Source organism: Petaurus breviceps, unplaced genomic scaffold, assembly GCF_028583685.1.
Source record: "Petaurus breviceps papuanus isolate PSGF00001 unplaced genomic scaffold, PetGlider_PUasm1.0 175, whole genome shotgun sequence".
NCBI classification, from domain to species: Eukaryota; Metazoa; Chordata; class Mammalia; order Diprotodontia; family Petauridae; genus Petaurus; species Petaurus breviceps.
Genome location: NW_027185764.1, coordinates 13,266,721 through 13,288,134, shown reverse-complemented (window position 1 = coordinate 13,288,134; position 21,414 = coordinate 13,266,721). Strand labels below are relative to the sequence as shown.

Sequence of the window (21,414 nt, the reverse complement as noted above, 5' to 3'; positions counted from 1 at the left end):
CTTGCACTAAAAAAAAAGTTCCTAATTGATAAATCATCAAAGGACATGAAAAGGAAGAAATGTGAAAAAAAAATACTCTAAATCACTATTGATTAAAGAAATGCAAATCAAAACAACTCTGAAATACCATGACACCTGACTGGCTAACATGATAAGACAGGAAAATTATAAATGCTGGAGATACGGGAAAGCCGGAACACTGATTCATTGTTGGTGGAGTTGTGAGCTGACCCAACCATTCCAGAGACCCTTTGACCCAGCAATACCACTTCTAGGGCTGTATCCCAAAGAGGTCACAAAAATGGGAAAAGGACCCACATGTACAAAAATATTTATAGCAGCTCTTTTTGTGGTGGCCAAGAACTGGAAATTTAGGGGATGTCTGATGGGGGAGGGGGAGGGGTTTATGGGCGGTGCCATGGTTGCTTTGAATGAATATGTATAAGCTTGATGGGGTGATCACCATATAAGGCCATAAATGTAAGACTGCGATATGATTGGCTCGAACTCGCTATATATTTTCTCGTGTGAGAGGGTTCTCTCTCTCTCTCTCCGCCATGTAACTGCTGAAGAATAAACCACCCCGCTTCACTCCTCTGCCTTCTGTCTGGTGTTTTTTCCCCGAGAGGGGCCGGTGACGACCGAAGACCCGGGATGGGTAAGTAAGAGGGCCGTAGGGCTAGTCGTCTAGATCTGTTGTAAGGGTAAACGCCCGCAACAGATGTCCATCAATTGGGGAACAGCTAAAAAAGTTGTGGTATATAAATGTAATGTAACACTATTGTGCTATAAGAAATGATCAACAGGCAGACTTCAGAAAATCCTGAAAGATTTATACAAACTGATGCTGAGTGAAGTGAGCAGAACCAGGAGAATATTGTTCACAGAAACAGCCAGTGTGCAATGACTGATTTTGATACCCCTTCTCAGCAATGCGAAGACCTAAAACAATCCGAAAGGATTCATGATAGTAAATGCCATCCCCATCCAGAGACAGAACTATGGAATCAAAATGCAGAGTGAAGCAGACTATTTTCTTTTTTGCTTTTTCTTTCTCATGGTCTCTTCCATTTGTTATAATTTTTCTATGCAATATGACTAATATGAAAATGTGTTTAATAGGAATGTATATGTAGAGCTATATCAGATTGCATGCTGTCTGGGGGAGGGAGGAGGAGAAAATTTAAAACTTATGGAAGTGAATGTTGAAAACCAAAAATAAATAAATAAAAAAAAAATTTTTAAAGGCATACCAGACACAGAGGTAATGTAAGGCAAGTTTTAATAGATTTATAAAAATCATATATACAAAACACATTAACTAATCCACCATAGCTATAAAATACACTTTTTACACTTCACAATATATATTTTAATCTAGTACACAGTATTTATTCATAATCACAGCAACATTGGCCACCTATTGTGGATGCTGTTTTGGTGCTACATAGACACTTCAAAAATAAGAAGTCAGCTATGGTGCATTCACGTTATGCATCTCTTGGTATTCTTGTTTAGTATGTAAAACGCTTATTTAAAAAAAAATGTTTTCCCCTTGTGAATACTTAAGTGTTAAGGCTAAACTGTCACCTTTTAACTCACCCCTTTTGCAAGAATATTGTGCAGTGCTCAGAGCAGTGTGCGCGGTCGGTTGCATAGGAAATGCTACAAAACCAAAGCACTGATTGATAGGGTGAGTTAAGGACAGAGTGGCAATGAACAGAAGATGGAGCATATTAACACTGAATTTCCTGGCGAGAGTTGTGTGTCAACACTGAACAGCATGCCAGTCAATTTTATTTGGTTTGAATGGTGTTAAGAGAAAAAGCACATTATGCAAGTGTGTAAAGAATTCACATAATGGTTCAAAGTGTCATTATTAACAATTCTAATGTTCAACAAATCCAACAGAAGGCAAGTTAAGAGTTTTCATTTACCCATGAAGACTTGTTAGCAACAATTGTAATCTACTAGGCAAAATGAAAACTGGGCATATACACTAGGGCAATGCACATTTGTTCTGTTAAGTTCAAGGATTCTACAGGCTGGGTGTGAACACTGGGGTCATGATGTATCATGGAACCTGTGACAATTTATCAAACGTGTACTGAAATAATAGGTGTATGCTTCTGTCAATCTATTCGCAAGACAGTTTGGCAAAGGTGCAGCTAAACTCACATAAAACTGGGGCTAAAGTTTAATTATGGATTGATTTTTAGATTTATGAGTCTGGTTCAACTTTAAAACTGAATGTCACAGTCCCTAGTATGATCAAGTTTTCTTTGCTTACTATTCCCTTTTAAAAAAAATACAAAAACTATTTTGTGGCAAAGCTTTTGTATGTCATCACAAAGCTGTGTGGAAGAACTCTGAATGGCCCAGTTTATTAGGGGATGTTTTATGACATGTTCAAAGGAACATTTTCAGCATTTCTGATAACATAGCAACTATCCAGCTGCTGAACTCTTCTAGGCTGTTTCACTGAAAGGTACAGACTCACTGAGGCAAAATTCTGCTACAGGGTGGAGACAGAAATTTTAGGGAGCAGCATCTAGGAGAGGTCAGAAAATGGATCCTCCCTGCTGGATAGTTTGGCCTTTCCCCAGCAAGCCTGTTCTCAGAGGTATATGTGCCTCTTCCTTTCTGACTGGGGTTATTCTAAAGTCAACTAGAAGTAAACCCTGGACTCCCGCCAAGACTGAGATTGGAGTAATTATTTATACAGTCTACTCAAAAAGCTCCATACCTCTTAACTACTTGGCATCAAAAACATACTGAACATCTTGTATGTTCAGAGATGAACTTTTCTTGTGACTTCCAAGTCAGTCAATATTACCCAGTGAAAATTTTTTTCCCCTTCTCTCTCTCACCTAACTTGAGAAACACTGTCCAAAATGATCCAAGCAGACAAAAGCTGGGGCCATCTGGAGCAGACAGGACTTCTGAGAATCCTCAAGGAAATACAGCTCTGGGAGTTTCCACAGGAAAACATCTACCTTGACTCTGAACTGCTGGGATCCTTGGGTGAAACGCGTCAGCTTTTTAATTATTAAAATAAAGTGAATTCAGTGCTAATAAAAAGGCGCCACAGTAACAGCATTGGGAACAGCAGCCCTTTATTTTCAGAGAACAGGACCAGGCCAGGAAAAGAAAAGTCTCTCCTCAGATCACCAACTCAACAACTTCTTTTCTGCAGGAATTGGTTTGGTTCTTTGGTCCACTGGCCTCTTCCCTAACAATACTAACAAATGGGGCTCAGGATTATTTTTTTAAAGCAATCAACTGCCAAAGTATTGAATTCCTTTGATTTCATTTAGAAATCCTAATTAAATGATAGACCAAAGTGAAAACTTGGGGCAGCTCACCTGGTTAACCAGAAAAGTACAATGAATAGGAAAGAAAACTATCTTTCAAAGAACCAAACACCCTTTCCATCTTGCTCAGGGGATGTAATTGGATTTTCTGGTTTGACAAGGTCTGGAATTTGACTAAATTTGAGTAATCAAGGTTAAAATTTCACATTACATCCCTGCAAAGTTCATTATGCATGAAGACTATAGGATTTCTTTTAAAATGAAAATCTCAGATATTTCAAGGTAGTTTTGTTCAATATCTATGAAATCTTTCTGAGAAGTGACACAGTTTAAATAGTCAAGATAAAATCTTAGGGTCACTGTCAAACTTTCGCTTATCTCCAAAGTCTGGTGTCCTAAGGCATATTCCATACTTTTCCAGTAACAGTGTGGCCTACTACTGACCTCACACCCTCTAAAGTCCTTAGTGATAACAAAGGGGAACAAGAAGCCCTGCCAAGGCAAGAGAAATTTATCTGGCCTATGAGGACCACCTATGTCCCGCTCTTATTCATTGAAGGAAGCACTGCAAACCACCAAATCAAGTGAGGTTCTGGTATATCAGGGATAGTTCAATAGAGAATATGAGTTTGTTACAGGCTATTTCTTGGCTTTTTCTTCCCCCTATTGCTTGGCGGAGTAATGTTATTTGTCCACGAAACGTCATATCTAAATGTTTAGAAAAGAGAAGCTATATCCTCTAAGAGGCTGGTTTAGAAGCAATATAAAAACAGAGGTTATTTTTCATACATTGGGCATTTTCATAACCAACCAGTATTCTGGACCAGGTCTCTCTTTATCCTGGCAGGTTTCAAGTGTTAATTAACAGTGCTAGTCTATACATACTATTTATTCTAGAGAACCACTCTGAGTTTGAGGTATCCTGTAACATTCCCTCAAAAGAAAGGGGGCTGGAGAATACTGGAGGTTTAAAGAGTAATTATGCATTTTTTAGAAGGTGAAGGGGGGTGGGGATTGGAACTGATTTCATCGGTGAAGGGAGTTCCAGGTGAGAAAATTTCCTCTACCAACATAGACTGGCAACTGCTCTGCAAATTTATGGTTTGAGTTGCCCAGAGCAGTAAGAGGTTAGGTGACTTGCCCAGGATTACACAACTGGGATGTGGCAAAGGCAGGGCTTTAGCCTTCTTGACTCCAAGGCTAGATCTATACTGATCCTCTCAATTATGCCGTCCATTTATACCTGCAGGCACTTTGCATTTTATTAATTGGATTAGGCATTTTTAAAGAATGTAAAAGTCACAAAGTAGTCATTCAATTTCTAAGAAGCTAGCTAGGGGAAGATGAATGAATGAGTAAATAATGACAGATATTAGAAGCTGGTCCCTAACTCCCTTAAACCCTGTCTTCAGATGTTGAAGCTATTATTGTTTCATGTCTGGTTGGTGCCACTGCAGGTGCTCTCTCACTTAACAATTAAAATAGAAATTCTCCTTTTGACCCACAACTGCACACTTAAGTTGCAACTTTCTTCAGACTCTGTCATATAAAACATTAATGTTACAAATGGATCTTTAGCATCGTCAGCTTCCCAAGTTTCTTTTCCATCTTCACCCTCAAGGTCCAAACCACACCATCACATAAATGCGGTCTGAGACCATATTTTTAAAAACTAGCAAAAACTGGTCTTCAATTCATTTTGTTACAAATGATCCTCTTTCCTACCTTTATATAGATATTCAACCTCCAAGCTTTGGAGCTCAGAACGTTCCTTTAAATAAGGGTCTAATGATTTTACTTTAAAGTTGTCAAGTGCTTCTCACTCTCATATGAAACATGACAACCACATACTTAATACTAATGAAAACAGGTCAAACTATGTCCACCTCTATCTTGTATAACTCCCTTAGAATCAACGGTGTAAGCTAATTCAAATGAACTCTTTGCCAGGACATTTTACACTTTTCTTCAAAGCAAACCTTTTAGATTTCAAAGCATCATTTAGAATGGGGTGGGCTAAGTATATCCTGTGTAATTTATTGATTTCACACTAAAGGAGATGAAAGATTTCTCCAACCTCTTGAAGAAAATTGTGCTTGTATCATTCTCTTCACCTACTCAAATCACCAATAAAACTTGGAATTAAGAACTATCCTTTCTTATGCCACTGTGAAAACTTCTTGAGGCAAGCTATTGGCCAAAAGTCATTATGGAATAGGATATCTTGCTGATTATTACCCTGTCTAATGAAACTGCTATTCTGATCACGTTAAGGATGTCTTTGGTCTTTTGCTCGGGTGATTTTCATATCCAACATGTTGTAGGTACATATAAATATACACTGTCACCTTGCCCACTGCTATGCATGAAAGCTAAAGAGTACGATATATAATCTAGTCTAAAATGCACTATACAAACTTTGTTTACAATTATTCAAAAGGATGAAGATTGAAATATTTTCCATAGTAAATTGTTCTGCAGTTTTGCCTGGAAAATGCATGGAAAACAAATTATGCTAAAAGTTCTGATTATAGTGACCCTGCCTGTGGTTAGCTTACTGATTTTTTGGGCTGTGACGACCCTAGGGAGGTGGAACAGGCTTTATTTACATAGAAAGATTCCCCTTTGCTTCCTGTTGATATCTTCTGGGATTTATTAACCAAGCTGTGATCACTGGGTATTTATCCTTGGCGACAGGTTTTGGAATGTGGTAGCATTCCTCAAAATCCCATCTGCTATGAATACAAGATACTTTTGCATTTCCCAAGGCTTCGGCTCTAAGGTTTGACTGGGTACATGGAAAGACTAACAATCTATCATTTAAGGACAGTCCCCAACAAGCCAAAGTAAGGTGATGTGTATCTGCTTTGAGTTTTTTAGCTCTGAGAGTCAGATTGGTGGGTTTTTTTGCATTACTTTTTTGTAAGCACTTTTGATGAGTGAAACCCAATACTAAAGAAAACCAAAAAAAAAGTTAAGGATCAAATTTTAAATAAACATTCATTCAGAGTCTGAAGATGATTAAGGGAATGTGCCAAGTCTCTCAAATTGCCTTTCTTAGCTAACAGTAATTTACTACAAAGCGGTAAGACATGGCTAAGCCATAACTATCAAAATGTGAACAGGTGCCATGATTTAACAATACCAAAAGTATTAGAGAGAGTATATTTTCAGAAACTCCCTCTCCCCCCCACAATTCAATCTTAAGTAAAATCATTAATTCAAGATTGCATTTAACTTTGTAGCCAATATAATCTGACAATTTCTTTTTTGTCAAAGGGGCTGTTTTAAAAGCTATATGCCCAAGTGTTCTAGAGAGTATTATAAACCACAAAGCTAAGGATTCAAGATCTTCAAAACTCATCTTTTATAAACAGAAGAGTTAAAAACTATGCTCTTTTAATCCAAGCTCTAAGTCTTCATGTGTAGGAAAGCAAGCATAGTTGGGAGAAATAGTGTGTATTCTTTTACCATTATAACCCAGGTACTTTCCCCTACTACTTTTCTCAACATATTAATGAAAAACAACACAAGCATCAAGAATAATCACTGCAAATAAAGGTATGAAATTTACAAAAGGTAAGGTAATAGCTCAAAAGCTTGCCTTTAGAGATAAAAACCACTGCAAATCTGAATGCAGTAATTTAAATGAGCGGAAATGTTACAAACTGCCACGAATTTCCTCCCTCAAAAAGCAGGGAATTCTAAGGTATGTAATCATATATTTAGAGAAAGTGAGGCTCAGAGTGGCTAAGAGATTTGCTTAAGGCTAGCCAGTTAGTAGAACTGACAATACTAGAACCCGTCACTTAACCTTTTTTCACTCTCCTGTGTACTGTAGAACAATGTATCATTTATAATATTCTTATTACTTATATACTTCCTTAAGAGTAGGTCAGTAAACATTTTTGGTTGTTTAAAGATATTCCATACTCATCTGCAATGTTGCTTTAGATCTTGTCAGTTAATTAAACAATCAGGTGGGAAGCTCTTTTCAGAAATGTATTTCACATGACTCCATCAGCTATTGAGAATACTCTGCTTTGCCCATCATGAAAGCAGCTATAACACAGACTCAACACCAAAACTACTGCAGACTATTCCTAAACTGGACTAGCTTGCATTTCTTCTTTCTTTTGGAACCTGATAAGATTTGTGAGATAAATATAAAATTGGTCCAGGCAAGTTAATCATTTTGCCATCATACAATTATTAAATAATGGAGATGTGATCTTAAATCCCATCCTACAGAACACTATTAGGAATATCAAACAATTTAACAAGATTGATCCCTAGTCTATGAAGACCCACAGGATTAAAAGGAGCCATCAGAATAAGATTTTTTTTTTTGCATCACAGTAAAAAACCAACCCAGCAAACCCTGACACAAGCTCTTGCATACCACAAAAGAAGAGAATTTCACGTTTTCTCCTAACTAAAAGCATTATAACTTAGTGCTAATTTTTTGCACAGTAGAATTTTTTTTTCTTTTGGGTCAATATCTATTACAAGAAGATAACTGGTCAAAAATTAAATTGAAATTTATCTGTTATGGTGAATAAACCAGGATGGAGTTTCAAATGGAGTTTCAAATGGGACACAAAAATTAAAGATCTTGTTCACTCAGTTTATATGAACCCTTAAGATAATACACATACACAAATATATATGTATACAGAAACTACTGGTGCCAGGTGCACAGTAAATTATTTGATGTTGGAAAACTAACTGAATACACCAGAAACACCTTTTAAGTCAAATAATGCATAGTAGTGAGTGAATCAGGCTTGAAATCTGTATACTTCAAAAACAATGAAAGGCACCTAGCAGGTAACTAGACAACTTTAACCAGTTCACACCACATTTACGGCATTCTGCAGTTTGAGCTTGATAGCTAGATCTGACACCGTTTACTTGTCACGTACACGCCCTAGTACAGAACAGAACTCCTTTACAGAGTTAGATTTAAAGGAGTGGCTGAAACAGGCCCTAGTGTCCAAAGGCAGAAGTGGAGCTGTGAAACTGGGATTTCTCCAGGGAGTTTTGGGGCTTCCTGTAAGGTCAGCTGTTAGCAACTTATCAAGCAGCTGCTGCTTTCACAAAAGCTTTGCTTGAGTTTTGCCAGCTATAGGAGCTTCTATAGGAAAGAGGTTTAACTGTTGTTTCTAGAAAACGGAAGTTCTCCAAGTGTTGCCAACAAGGTGTCAGAAGAAGGCAAAACCCCAAGAAAAGTAGAAAGAAGCTAAAAAAGCACCCATACTGTGAGTGTGTATGTGTGTGTGTGTGTGTGTAGCTAAACATTCCCCGTCAAAGTGTGCTTTGGCGCCACAAATTCATTACATGTTGCATTACTGGTAGGTCAATTGTTTATGAGGCAAGAAAAACTACACATTTTTGTAGTGTAAAAATTAAACCCAGTCCATGTCAGCTAAGGCCCAAGATTTTTTATTAAAAAAAAAATCTTGTTTTATAAGCCCAGAGAAATGAGTTCTTATGCATGGCACTCTGGCTTAATTTGCAAGTTCTAGGCTCATGTCTTTTGGAAAATTGGCACGTGAGTCTTAAAAGGCAACTATACATTTACCATGGGAAGTGGCTTTTAGATTCCTAGTCAAATGCAGTGTGTGGAATCTGGGTGGAGATGTCAGTTTAGGTTCATGTGCTTTGAGCTAACAGTATCAGTTGGAATTTATTTTTTAGTACAACTACTATTTGAGCAAAAATTTCAGGTTAGCTGTTTGTTGAGTACCTGAAAGCTAGAGATAAAGCAATCCATGTGGCTACTGAGTTTGTTCTTGAAAAAAAAAAAAAAAAAAAAAAAACACAAAACAACAACAAAAAACCCCCCCAAAAACCAAACAAACCTTCTTTCAGATTATTTTCTTTAAAAGCGTCAAAAAAAAGTAAATTAATTTTTCTCCCCAAAGAAGGCTGTGTTCCTCAGTATGCCAAACCAGGTTTTTATAGCAAAGCGACCACTTGGTTTTTCAGTAGTTTTACTAGTCCCCATAATTCAGTAGCTAACATCAAAGTTTCCAAGTCCTCCTGCCTAGAGCTCATCTGTTTGGACTGGCTAGTTTTACAGCATTCCTGAGCTGGGTAAATAATGGCATGGATCTTAGAAACATATTCAAGGGTCATATACGTTACACACGCACACGTGTGCTTACACACACACACACACACACACACACACACCTCATCTAACCGATAGCCCTTGAGTCCATTTAAGGATGACAAAAACAAGGGGACTTTCTCCTTCACTGCAGCATAATATCCTTCAGATTTTCTTGCAGGATTGTGTCCTTCACAGCATGAAACACAAAGCGGATGTTTTCAGTGTCTATGGCAGTGGTGAAATGGTGGAAGAGTGGCTTACTTCGGTTCCGCCTTTTTCTGTCAAAACATTGAACTAAGTAGCACTGAACATCCTCCAGCCTATGAGGGTCACCCTTAAAGTCCGAGAAGTGCTTCTTAATGCTGACAGTCTTCACCTTCTCCACTAGGAGGTCCATTTTATTGAGGAAGAGAATGATGGAAACATTGAAAAAGAGCTTGTTGTTGACAATGGTCTCAAAGATGTTCATTGATTCGACGAGCCGATTGGTGCGCCTGTCCTCCATGAGGACCTGGTCATATTCACTGGAGGAAACCATGAACAGGATTGAGGTGATTCCATCAAAACACTGGAACCACTTCTGACGTTGAGATCGCTGACCACCCACATCAACCATCTTGAAAGGTATTTTTTTAATAATGAAGTCATGTTCCACAATTCCTTTCGTGGCTTTTCTGGCCAGCAGAATATCTTGTTTACTAGGAAAATAATTCTGTAGAATAAAGGATTTAGGGTGGAGGTAGGAAAAGAAGAGGTATTGGGGGGAGAAAGAGAGGAATGTGAGAAAAGAAGGATGAGAGGAAGGGAAAGAAAGTTAAATGATAATTTAAAAGAAGCTGAACAAAGATACAATATTAAATGCCATAAAAATACTATAGTGCATGAAATTCAATGGTTCATTCAAAATGAAGGCTTAATTTGAGGAAGAGTCTTCATTGCACTACCATTAAGTCAAAAGGCTTATTTCTTTGCCTTTGAGAAAAAAACAGTCCATCTTTTTTTGTAAGCCACAGTCATCCTTTAACATTTCAAAAGTCCAGAAGTATTTTCTTGTCAAGAAATGCTTTACAAATAGGTATTAATTCAGGTTTTCAAAATCTATTTGAAGCTTCCAATATATTTAATATGCTGTCCCTGGAAAAACCATGTGATCAGCATCAGCACGTCCATACAAAGTGTAATTAACCTTTCCTGTACTCCTAAGGCACTTTAATTTTTAACTCCTCCTATAGTGTTCTGAGCAATGGAATTCTAAGAGAAAAAAATATTTTTGCTCTTAATTTCTTTATTTATCAGTAACTAAAGTTTTGTATCTAAGAAGCTGAGAACTTCCTCTCTTTGAGTGAGGAAATCCTTACTTCTGGAATCTCATTTCCCCTTCCAGTTTAACACAAAATAACAGATACAAAGATGTACAAAGTTATGGTATTCATGTTGATAAAATGAGATAATGCAAAGTACTCTGTAATCCATAAGGACCTATGTAAATACTATTCTATTATCACATTACAAAAATAGCCCATAGTTTGCACTAAAATATTTTTGACTTAAAAGAGAACATTGGTCTCAAACAAGTCTAATTCTATCTCATAAAATTTTCCCTAATTTTTAGTGGAAGGGGTCTTTGCTCACCAGTTGGCCAATCCGGTCCAAGTTATCCAGGAAATACTTCACAGATTCACCCTGTCAAAGAAGGAAAAATATCTGTGACTCAATCTTGCTGCCATAAAGCAAACAGGAATTTATCAAACTAAAATGGTTTTCATTTTGCTTCTTTGCAAGTAGAAAAGCAAAGTAAAAAAGAATTAAAAAACAGACATGAATATACAGATGCTCTAGTGATGTCTGGGCTGGGAATGAATCAGATGAGCTGTGGGCTGTAATACAAAACAGCTCTGCTGCACTTAATTAAAAACAAACAGTTCTGGCAAAAACACTACAATGTTAATATTAAATTTAACTACTCAATTGCTGACCCTGCATTTCTGGTAACGTCTCTTCTGAATCCCAAATTAGTGAATATAGAGGGTACATGGAATTGGAAAGTTATTATTAGTAGTAATAATAATAATACAGTTTGATGACTTTGTTTTTACACCATGACCATTTCCCCTTAGATCTCCCCCACACATCCCCAATTCCAATGTTTTAGCAAAGGTTAAAACATCAACCTTAAAACATTTACATAAAACTAACAGGTGAGGTAACCATTTCTGATAGTATAGAGTGAGCACACACACACACACACACACACACACACACACACACTGTGTATAGCCCTGGTTCTGCTTACTTCATTCTGGAACAGTTCATGTGAGTCTTCCCACATTTCTCTGAATTTCTCATATGTTGTTATTTTTATGGCACGCTAGTGTTCTATTATGTTAATACACCACAATCAGTTATTTCACAATCGAGACAAGTCTATATCTCAACTACTTCTCCCAGTTTTGGGCTACTGCAAAAAATACTGCTGGAGGGGAGGGAGGGAGGGAAGAAGTGATGGAGAGAGAAAGGGAGGGAGGGGGAAGGAAAGAGAGGGAAGGAGGGAGGTGTGGTGGTCCGATCTGGACCACCACACCTAAGAGAGAGAGAGATTCCAAATTATAAAGAGAGAGAGAGAGAGAGAGAGAGAGAGAGAGAGAGAGATCTTTGCTCTATTTGGGGGCATATGTGCAATAGTGACACTACTGGGTCAAAGGGTATTAGCAGTTTTTCTCATATAAGTTCAAGGTGCTTTCCATAATCCTTGGATAAATCCAAGGCTCCAATGGTGCCTTTATTGTGTGTCTTCCCAAAGTACCTTCAACGTTATTAATTTTCACTCTTTATCATTTTTCTCACTTCGAGGGATGCTAAGTAATACCTCAGAATTGTTTTAAGTTTCTCTTACTATTAATGATTTGGAACAATCATTATATAGTTATTGGTAATTTGGAATCCTTATGAAAATTATTTATTCATGCCTGTTCACAATTTTGCATTGGGAAATAGTTTATTTTATATTCTTACATCAACAGCTTACATATTTTGATTCTCAGATTCCATACCTATGACTCCATTCTCTCTTGATTTTAAGAAAAAGGACATGATCTTTTATATTTAGATCATATCTATCTGGATTTACGCCTAGAACCTCAAGGGAAATAGTGTGGGGAAAAAGGAAGGATTTGGGGGCACTGCATTATCATAACTCAATAATAATAAAAACTATCTGGTCCTGATTAAAGAATAAAAAAGCAGATCTGTGGAATCAACTGGATAAACAAGGCTCAAAGGCAACTGAGTAGAGCAGTTTTATCACTGATAAGCCCAAGAAGGGCAATTACTGAGGGAAGAGGCTCTCTGACAAAAACTATTAGGGAGTCTGGAAAGGAGTTCAGCAGAAATGAGGTTTAGATCAGAGCATCTTACATTATATCCCATAATCTGAATGTTGTTTTTTTTTAAGCATCATGGTAACATTCCTCTTCCTAAAAAGATCTTGATCAGAACAAGTTTTCCTCAAAGATGAAATCACTGCCAAAGTCAGCTCTATGGATATATATCCCTTGGTTTCCTCTAAAAGTTGGCTGCATTCACAGTACTGCCAAGTGACAACAAAATGGAGAGGACAGAAATCAAATTATAGGGGATTAACAGGGAAATAAGTGATGGGTAAATGGAGGCAGGAAATGTTGGCTAACTGTTCAAGAATCAGAAGAATATTCTTTTAAAACTGAAAGGGGCCTTAAAGGTTATATGGCCCAACCTCTTAATTTTATAATAGAAGAAATTAATGCCTAGGTCAATGGAGGTACATGGAGTGAGATCACAGGATCTAAGAACTGGAAGGGACCTTCAGAGGCCAACACATGTAGTACCTGTCCATTTCATTTTGGGATAGCTCTAACTTGCTAATATTTAACTTATAGGAATCTTATGACTTCCATCAACTGTTCCTACTTGTGTTCCACTCCAAGATCAAGCAGAGAAATTCTAATTCCTAGCTAACTTTGCAAAGATTACACGGCTAGTTCAGCAGCAGAGCTATGAGAACCAGAATGAGTAGAGTCTTTGCTTAAGATTTTAATAAATCTGGGAGTGACCACTGTGGTGTAATTAACTTTCTTAATCAGTAATAACCTAGTAAGAAATAGGGAGAAAGAACTTAGTATTAATTTTACATCTGTGTTATATTCCACTTCCACTGACCATCGTGGGCCCCTCAGCCTACTGGGTGGAGTAGGGTTAACTGGAAACTGTTTGATATAATTTTATTCTACCATGTATCACAGAGGCATTAGAGAGATGGGAAAAGGGTAGCTGGAATCTACTAAGTTGCAAGGGTCTGGGCGGAGAGTAACTACAGAGGCACAGAAAATGGCTTATAAAGGAACAAATCAAAGTTTTAAAAACAAATGCTAAAAAAATTGTTTTTACATATAATTGTGGAAAAATAAAATACCAAGAATTCAAAAAAATTTTTAAAAATGTTCTTGCTTTTTGTCTGCACATCCTGCCTCCTCCCACGTTCAACACAGGAAACAGCTGTGCAAGTGTTAAAGTTGTTGGGATGGATAACAAACTTACCTGATTTATTACTTACACCTTCCCCTGAAATCCCTTCCTCTCTTACCAACTACTGAACTATATCATAACCAGTTACAGTTTTAAGGCCTTGAAAAGTAAGTTTAATGAAAGCTTCCTAAAAGCATTAAGCTTTCCTCCATCCACTTTTCCTATAAATCTCTGAAGTTAATTACAAGTAACTGAAATTTAGTTCTCCACAGAGTTTATCACATTTGAAGAGATTTAAGGACTACAGACATTCCAGATATTCCTTTACTTCTTTTTTAAAAATATTTTATTTTCCCCCAATTACATGTAAAAACAATTTTTGGCATTCCAAATTCTATCCATTCCTCCCTCCCCTCCCTTAGACAGTAAGCAATCTGATACATGTTATATATGTACAATCATGTAAAACATTTCCATATTAGTCATTTTGTGGGGGGAAAACTTCAAAGAAAGAAAGGAAAGAGAACAAAAAAGAAAGAATATTAGTATGCTTCAGTCTGTATTTAGATGCCATCAGTTCTTTTCTAGAGGCACAGAGCATTTTTTCATCATGAGTCTTTTGAAATCGTCTTGGATCACAGTATTGCTGACAATATCTAAGTCATTCACGATTCTTCATTGTATAATATTTCTGTTACTGTGTACGTTTTCCCAGTTCTGTTCACTTCACTCTGTATCAGTTCATATATGTCTTTCTAGGTTTTTCTGAAATCACCCTGCTCGTCATTTCTTATGGCACAATAATATTCCATTACAATCATATAGCATAACTTGTTCAGCCATTCTGCAACTGATGGGCATCATCTCAATGTCTGATTCTTAGCCACTAAAAAAAGAGCTGCTATAAATATTTTATATATATCTTTGCGATACAGATCTAGTTGTAATGTTAATGAAATAGGAAGACCTTCCCTGTCCATTAATAGGCCTATGTGACCATGTGTCCCCTTTTCCCTCGGATCAGGAGTTGTGTCCCCAGGTCTAAAGACACACAGGTATTTCAATCACAGCTGTGCTACATCCTGAGTTACACAGAGCCCAGTGGGGGAGGAACTTGCCTAAAGGAAAGCTTGCTTGCAGGAAGTTCACACCTTTTGGTACTAAGCTAATTAAGCACTGAGTCATGAGGGTTGTGATGCCTTCTGGCTCTGGGCCTATTACTTGAAAACTATATATACTAGGAGGCTGGTATTTTGCTTTGAGTGTTTGCTTATGAGAAGGACCTTTTGATTCTCTGGATGGGACTCTGAGTAGCTGTTTGTTAAGCACCCCCTGACTACTCAGAGGTTTGTGCTCTCTTGATCTGGTGGTGTATAAATGTGGTTGTATTACTTTGTTCAGACAGCAGGAGTCCTGTCTGTTGAATCTCTGCTAATTTCTATGCTTGTATTTTCTTCTTATCTGTAATCAAAGTAAGATTGTTGGACCCCCCTTAAAAGTTCTTTCCTTTAGCAAAGCAGAGCAAAGAAGCTGTACTAGTAGGGTGTGCTAGGGTGCTCCTTATTACACCAGTACTTATCTCTTTATTTCTGAGAGATAAATAAACTAAGTAGAAGGCAGTACAAAGGCAACAACTGACAAGTCATTTCACTCTTAAAAAACATTTATTTTTAGTTTTCAAATTCACTTCCATGAGGTTTTGAGTTTTAATTTTTCTTATAATTTATTTTTAGAAGCCATTTCACTTTTGTCCTCTTCTATTAATATGCAGAAAGACAGGAAGAAACTGGCTGCTGTAAGAACTATCAAATCCCTCTTCCAAACAACAAGACCACCAGGGACTTGGGTTGTGTGCTAATGGGGATGCCATTTTTATGAAATAATAACTGTATAGAATAACTGGAAAATATTAACATCACAACTGTGAGAATATATTATCTCTATTTTGTTGAGGAGAACCTAAGAATAAACGATTTACTCAAAGATACAGGAGTGAGGTGGCTGAAGTCAAGAAATGGTCTTAAAAAGAATCTAACCTGGAAGCATCTTAAAATGTTCCCAAATATCAAGATCAATGTTTTCTTTGTCCACTGGAACTGTGCATTAAACCCAGCAGTATTTTGTAACCTTGAATTTATATATTTTGATTTGTGATATTTTTCCATTCTGCATGGTTGGTGGCACCACTCATTACAGGAAGGACCACATACTCAAAGAGGAAAGTTTCAAGTCAATTCAGTCTCGGCCTGAACTATACAGACAGCTCATCAGGTCCTACACTAAAATACCATCATTTAATTTGCACAGAGAATATGGCATGATAACAGTCTCAGTGTGTAAACATGGAGGGGAAAACTGTAAGGAGGATATGAGGTATTTAGATTCAAACTTGAGATTAATCTGTAATGGCAGACGAGTTCAGACACTTTATTTTTCTCCTGGACTGAATCTGAATGATCACTGGATTTGGCATTCTGCCTACAGGATGATCATCTATGATAGACTCACATTTCCCACAGCATCAACTCATAAGAGTGACCAGTTTTAAAATTCAAGCATACTTTTAAAATAAAATAAGCATTGTGAAAACTCAAACACTCCAGATGAATGCATGTAGCTGAATCTGTGTTGTTAGCATGGAAATAACAACTTAGTACCTAAGGAAGGGAAATGTCAGTATATACCATATTAATCTTTTCATATACAACATGTGATAGTAGAGAGTATAATAAATATTTTATAAGCATTCCCCCCTCCCCCCCAGGTCGAGGAGCTATTGTGCTGTAGATTAAGTGAAACAATTGTTCAAAAAACTTTTTTAAAAAACGGATAATGAACACTGGCCATTGAGAACACAGCTCTCTATCCATCTCCCATTGAAGGAAGGAGAATACTAGTCTCTTGGTGAAACTGACCAGCATACTGACTCAGGTTAAGAATATGGGTTAAACAATTTCAATTAACCTCTTCCTCCTCTTCCCACCTCCACAGTGAAAAAGATAAAGGGAACAAGGTCATCAATTTGAAAAGGAGAGGAATAGTTCTGTTTGTTGATATGCACAAGAGGCTTTGGTGATTATGTTTCACATGAGATGAACCAAACTGGCAATCTCATTCACTCCCATAGTTCCAACTATTACTGGATGACTTTCATGTTGAAGTATCTAGTCTCAAATCTTTTCTGAACTCCAGAGCTACAATTTCAAATATCTTGCCCAACCAGGAGGAGCTAAGTCACTCAGTTTTGAGGTTCCTGGGTATAGGTATCCTTATCTTCACCTCTATCACTTTTCATTTTGCTGCCCAAATTCCCCCCCAACCTTTCTCTTGCTCTAAGAATTGTAATCAAATCATTTTCACCATGGTCTCCACAAAGGATGTCAGCTGACTGCCCTTCTGTTCAGTTCACCATCCTAGGGACTTCCCAGACCAAAACACCCTTCCCCAGACAACCACTCTCTCTCATCTGTGTAATCTCTTAGAATGTAAGCTATGGGGTCAGCTAGGTGGTGCAATGAATAGACACTGGCCCTGGAATCAGGAGGACCTGAGTTCAAATTTGGCCTCAGACACTTGACACTAGCTATGTGATCTTGGGCAAGTCACTTAGTCCCAATTGCCTTGCCGTCTCTCCTTTAAAAAAAAAAAAGCTATCAGAGGATATAGACAGTTTTGCTTTTATATTTCCTTCTCCAATGTTCTGCTGTTCATTCATTCATACCTACTAGACCCCCCTCTACCTATCTTGTTGCCTTGCTAATATCTCAAACTCAACATATCAAAAAACAAATATTTCACTTTGTCGTCCTCCCAAATACATTTCTCTGGGAAGGATGAGCAACTCAAACTCAAAACCTGAACCCCTTTTGAGGCCTCCCTTTCTCTTCCATATCAACCACTTAGCAAATCTTTTAGAATTTCCTTCCATAATATGTCTTACACTCTCACTTCTACTCATTACCCTGTTTAGACCCCTCGTTGTGTTTCACCTAGGTTATTGTTATCTCTTTTTAAAAAATAAAATATTATTTATATTGCTTAAATTTCTCCCAGGCCATTATCTCTAAATGGCTTTGCTCACTTCAAATCTTTCCCCCCATTTCAATCCATATCAGAAACTTCAAAACCAGATTACTATTCTCAATGTGCACCTACGATCATGGCACTCTACTGCTCCAAACCATTCAGTGGTTCTCTGTGGCCCACCAATATTAAGTAAAAACAACACAGTCTAGAATTTAAGTCCCTCTGTATCCTGGTTCCAAAACAACTTTTCAGTCTTATTGCATACGCTATGCTCCTCCACGCTAGATATACTTTGTACTCTAGTCAAACTGGAAATGCAATTTCCTTCAGCACACCCAGAGTTTTATACAGTTTTATACAGAGTTTTATACAGCATCATCCAGAGTATCCCCCCAAAACCATGTGCTTTACCAGCCCTTCAGCTTTGGAGCATCTTCTCTTGCATCATGGAGTAGGTGTGATTTGTGCTGGGCCTTTGAGAAAGAAGGTCTGGATTTCATCCTATGGTGTTTGCAGGTTACTATGCTGTGGGTTTAGGTAATGTCCTGAGTAAAAAAGGCAGAGATGCTAAATTCTAATTTTGCTTCTGTTTTCTCTGCCAAAGAGATTGACCTTTGGATCATGAAGAACAGAACAGGCTCTCTTGTAGAGAGCCAATATAAATAAAATGACACAAGCATCTAGATGGCCTAATACCAATGAACTGCATGACAAAGAACTGGCAGATGCCACTGATATTTTGAAGGCTCATGGGGAATGGGAGATGTACTAGAAGACAAATATTATCCTGATTTTTAAATCGGTAGGAGAATAAAGTCAGCCAACTCTAGGCCACTGAGTTCAACTTTGATTACTGGCAAATTATTAAAAGAGATGGATACATTTAGAACATTTAGAAAAGAAAGCAGTGACCATAAAGAGATAGAGGGGACATTATCAACAGATGCCTTATCTCTGTCTTTTGCCCTTATTTCTAGCAGCTTGACTGCTCATAGGGCTTGGACACAATGAGAGTCAATTCCATCCATACCTGCTGATGACATGGAGGACTTGCAGGCCTTACCACTGCTACCTCCTAAGATCCTTCAGGGCTTTCCTATCTGTTACGCCTCTGTGTCTTACAGTCCTCCAGCACTGTTATCCTAACTTTAAGAACCCTTCCCTAGCACTGTCATCTTAACTACTCATGTAACCCAAAAACAACTCAGGGTCTTGTCATTTGTTCTATTCCTGCACCCTCAGGACTTCAGGGCATTTCAACCTGCCCTACAGATGAACTTTCTATTGTGTACTGTCTGCCCCAATTATAGCTCACATTCCTGTCTCATCTTTTCTATTTGTACTCCAAGCACTTAGTATAATATCTGGAAAATGAATGCTTAAACACGTGTTTCATTCATTCACATTCTATGCAGAACTTTGGGGAGTTCCAGTAGTATATCTCCAAATGTCTACTGGATCAAAGTGGATACACCTGTAGCCCTTCTCAATGTTACCATGTCCATGCCCCCTAAAATCACTTCCTTTCCTAAGTTTCCTATTTTTCCAGGTTGCAGATACTGTCATCCTTCCCAGCATTCATTTTCACAAAATTGCCATTATCCATAATTCCTCACTGTCCTTCATCCTACATATCCAATCAGTTTACCTCCACAATATTTTGCACTGTTTCCCTTCTCTTTACTCAATACCTCTATCATTCTAGTTTAGGCCCTCATCACAACTCACCAGAATTGTTGCAATACCCTTCTAATTGGTTTCCCTACTTAAGTCTCTCCTCTCTCCAAACGATTCTCCACACAGTTGCCAAAGTGATTTTCCTAAAGTGCAAGCCTGCCTTTGTCACTCCCCAATAAATACCAAGGATCTCTATCGCCCTTCACAACCTGGCTCCAATTAACGTTTCCAGTCTTATGACAAACCATTCCCCCTACCTGCATTCCATGGCGCAGGCAGCCTGCTGTTCTTGCTCTTCCTTATGCATGGCCACCTGGCTCTTATCTCCACATCTTTGCACTAGGTGCCCTCCATGCCTGGTATGTATACCTACTTCAACTCTGCCATTTAGAATCCCTTTTATTTCTTCAGAATTCTACCAAATGACACCTACATGAAGACTTTTCTGATCTAGAGCCTAGATGTTCCCTCCCCCCTCTTATCCCCACCTTGTATTTATTTGGCACGTATTGGCATATTTCGTCTCTTCCCACAGAATGTAAGCTTCTGAAGGACAATGGCTGTTTCTTCTTTGTCTCAGCATACTCAATGCTGAGTATCATGCCTGACACATAAAATGTTTAAAACATATTTGTTGACAAACTGTTTTAACCAAACAAAAAGCTCCCAGAAATACTAGTTTGGAGTTCAGATTTTACTGGTTAAGTTCCTATGTTATTGGAGTGTAACGAAAATAATGACTATGAAAGTACTTTGAAAAGAAGGCTACATGCTCACGTAAGTATAAATTATTATGAAAATAAAATTTTCTCAGAGTGTTTTTAAAAATTATTCTATTTAAATCATTCCAGATAAGTAGTTTCTGGCATCTTATGAATGAAGGAATATGCTCCAGAAGAGGTATAAAAGGCATCATTAAGAATATATAAAAGAAGGTAGCTGGGTCACATACTGAGAAAGAGACAAGCAGTAGTGGTACATCTATACTTCCAAATACTAAAAGAACAAGAGAAAGGATTCTAGTGCACAGGTAGATTAATACTAATAATAACTGACCCTTATATACAGTACTTTAAGGTTTGGGAAGTACTTTACTACATTTTCTCAGGTAATTATTCCAACAATCCCAGAGAGAGGAGCTATTATAATTCCCATTTTCCAGATGGGGTAATTGAGGTCCAGAAACATTAAGTCACTTACCTAGCTTCACATAGTAAGTATATGATGCAGTATTTGAAACCAAGTCATCTTGGTTCCAAGTCTAGCATTTTACTTACTAATTATGGTGGCACAACAGTTTCCCACCCAGCTCTATTCCTCTGGACTTTATTATGTGCTACTAGAATACCTCCAGGTAAACTCTCTTTTTATGGGCTTTCTTCCCTCCTTGGATAGCAAGTTCCTTGAGGTCTTTTGTCTTTCTTCGTCGCCCAGGGCTCAGCACAGTGCCTGACACAAAGCAAGGGCTTAATAAACGTTTACTGACTGACCCACTGACAAGAACTGCAAAAGACGAGTTAAAACTTGTGGTGTGGTTGCAGTTTACGTGGGTGTAGGGAGAATATGCCCTGCTGAAATTACAAAGTCAACCAAAAAGGAGCTTCCTAATATACTGCTGAAGTCCTGACTTTTTATAAACTGGTAACTTTCAAAAACCAGATTGTGTTGTTAAAACTCAGTTATAGTGTCAGTGAATTACAGCAGAGATTAAATCTGTAATCAGACTGTCATCTTTCCTTTTTCACAACTAAAAACTCCTCTAAATTTTTATTTCCTCTC

The 21,414-nt window shown here is 37.7% G+C and overlaps 1 protein-coding gene across 1 annotated transcript in view; it reads right to left on the bottom strand.

Moving 5' to 3' along the window:
* Positions 1–1,265: 1,265 nt before the first annotated feature.
* The window catches only part of GNA12 (G protein subunit alpha 12), a 140,448-nt gene continuing 120,299 nt past the window's right edge, over positions 1,266–21,414 (bottom strand). Inside the window, exons 3-4 of the mRNA XM_069084775.1 lie at positions 11,065–11,115; positions 1,266–10,144 (exon numbers count right to left, since the gene is read on the bottom strand). Coding sequence (XP_068940876.1) covers positions 9,575–10,144; positions 11,065–11,115 — 621 coding nt within the window. The 3' untranslated portion in view covers positions 1,266–9,574. The remainder of the gene's footprint in view (positions 10,145–11,064; positions 11,116–21,414) is intronic.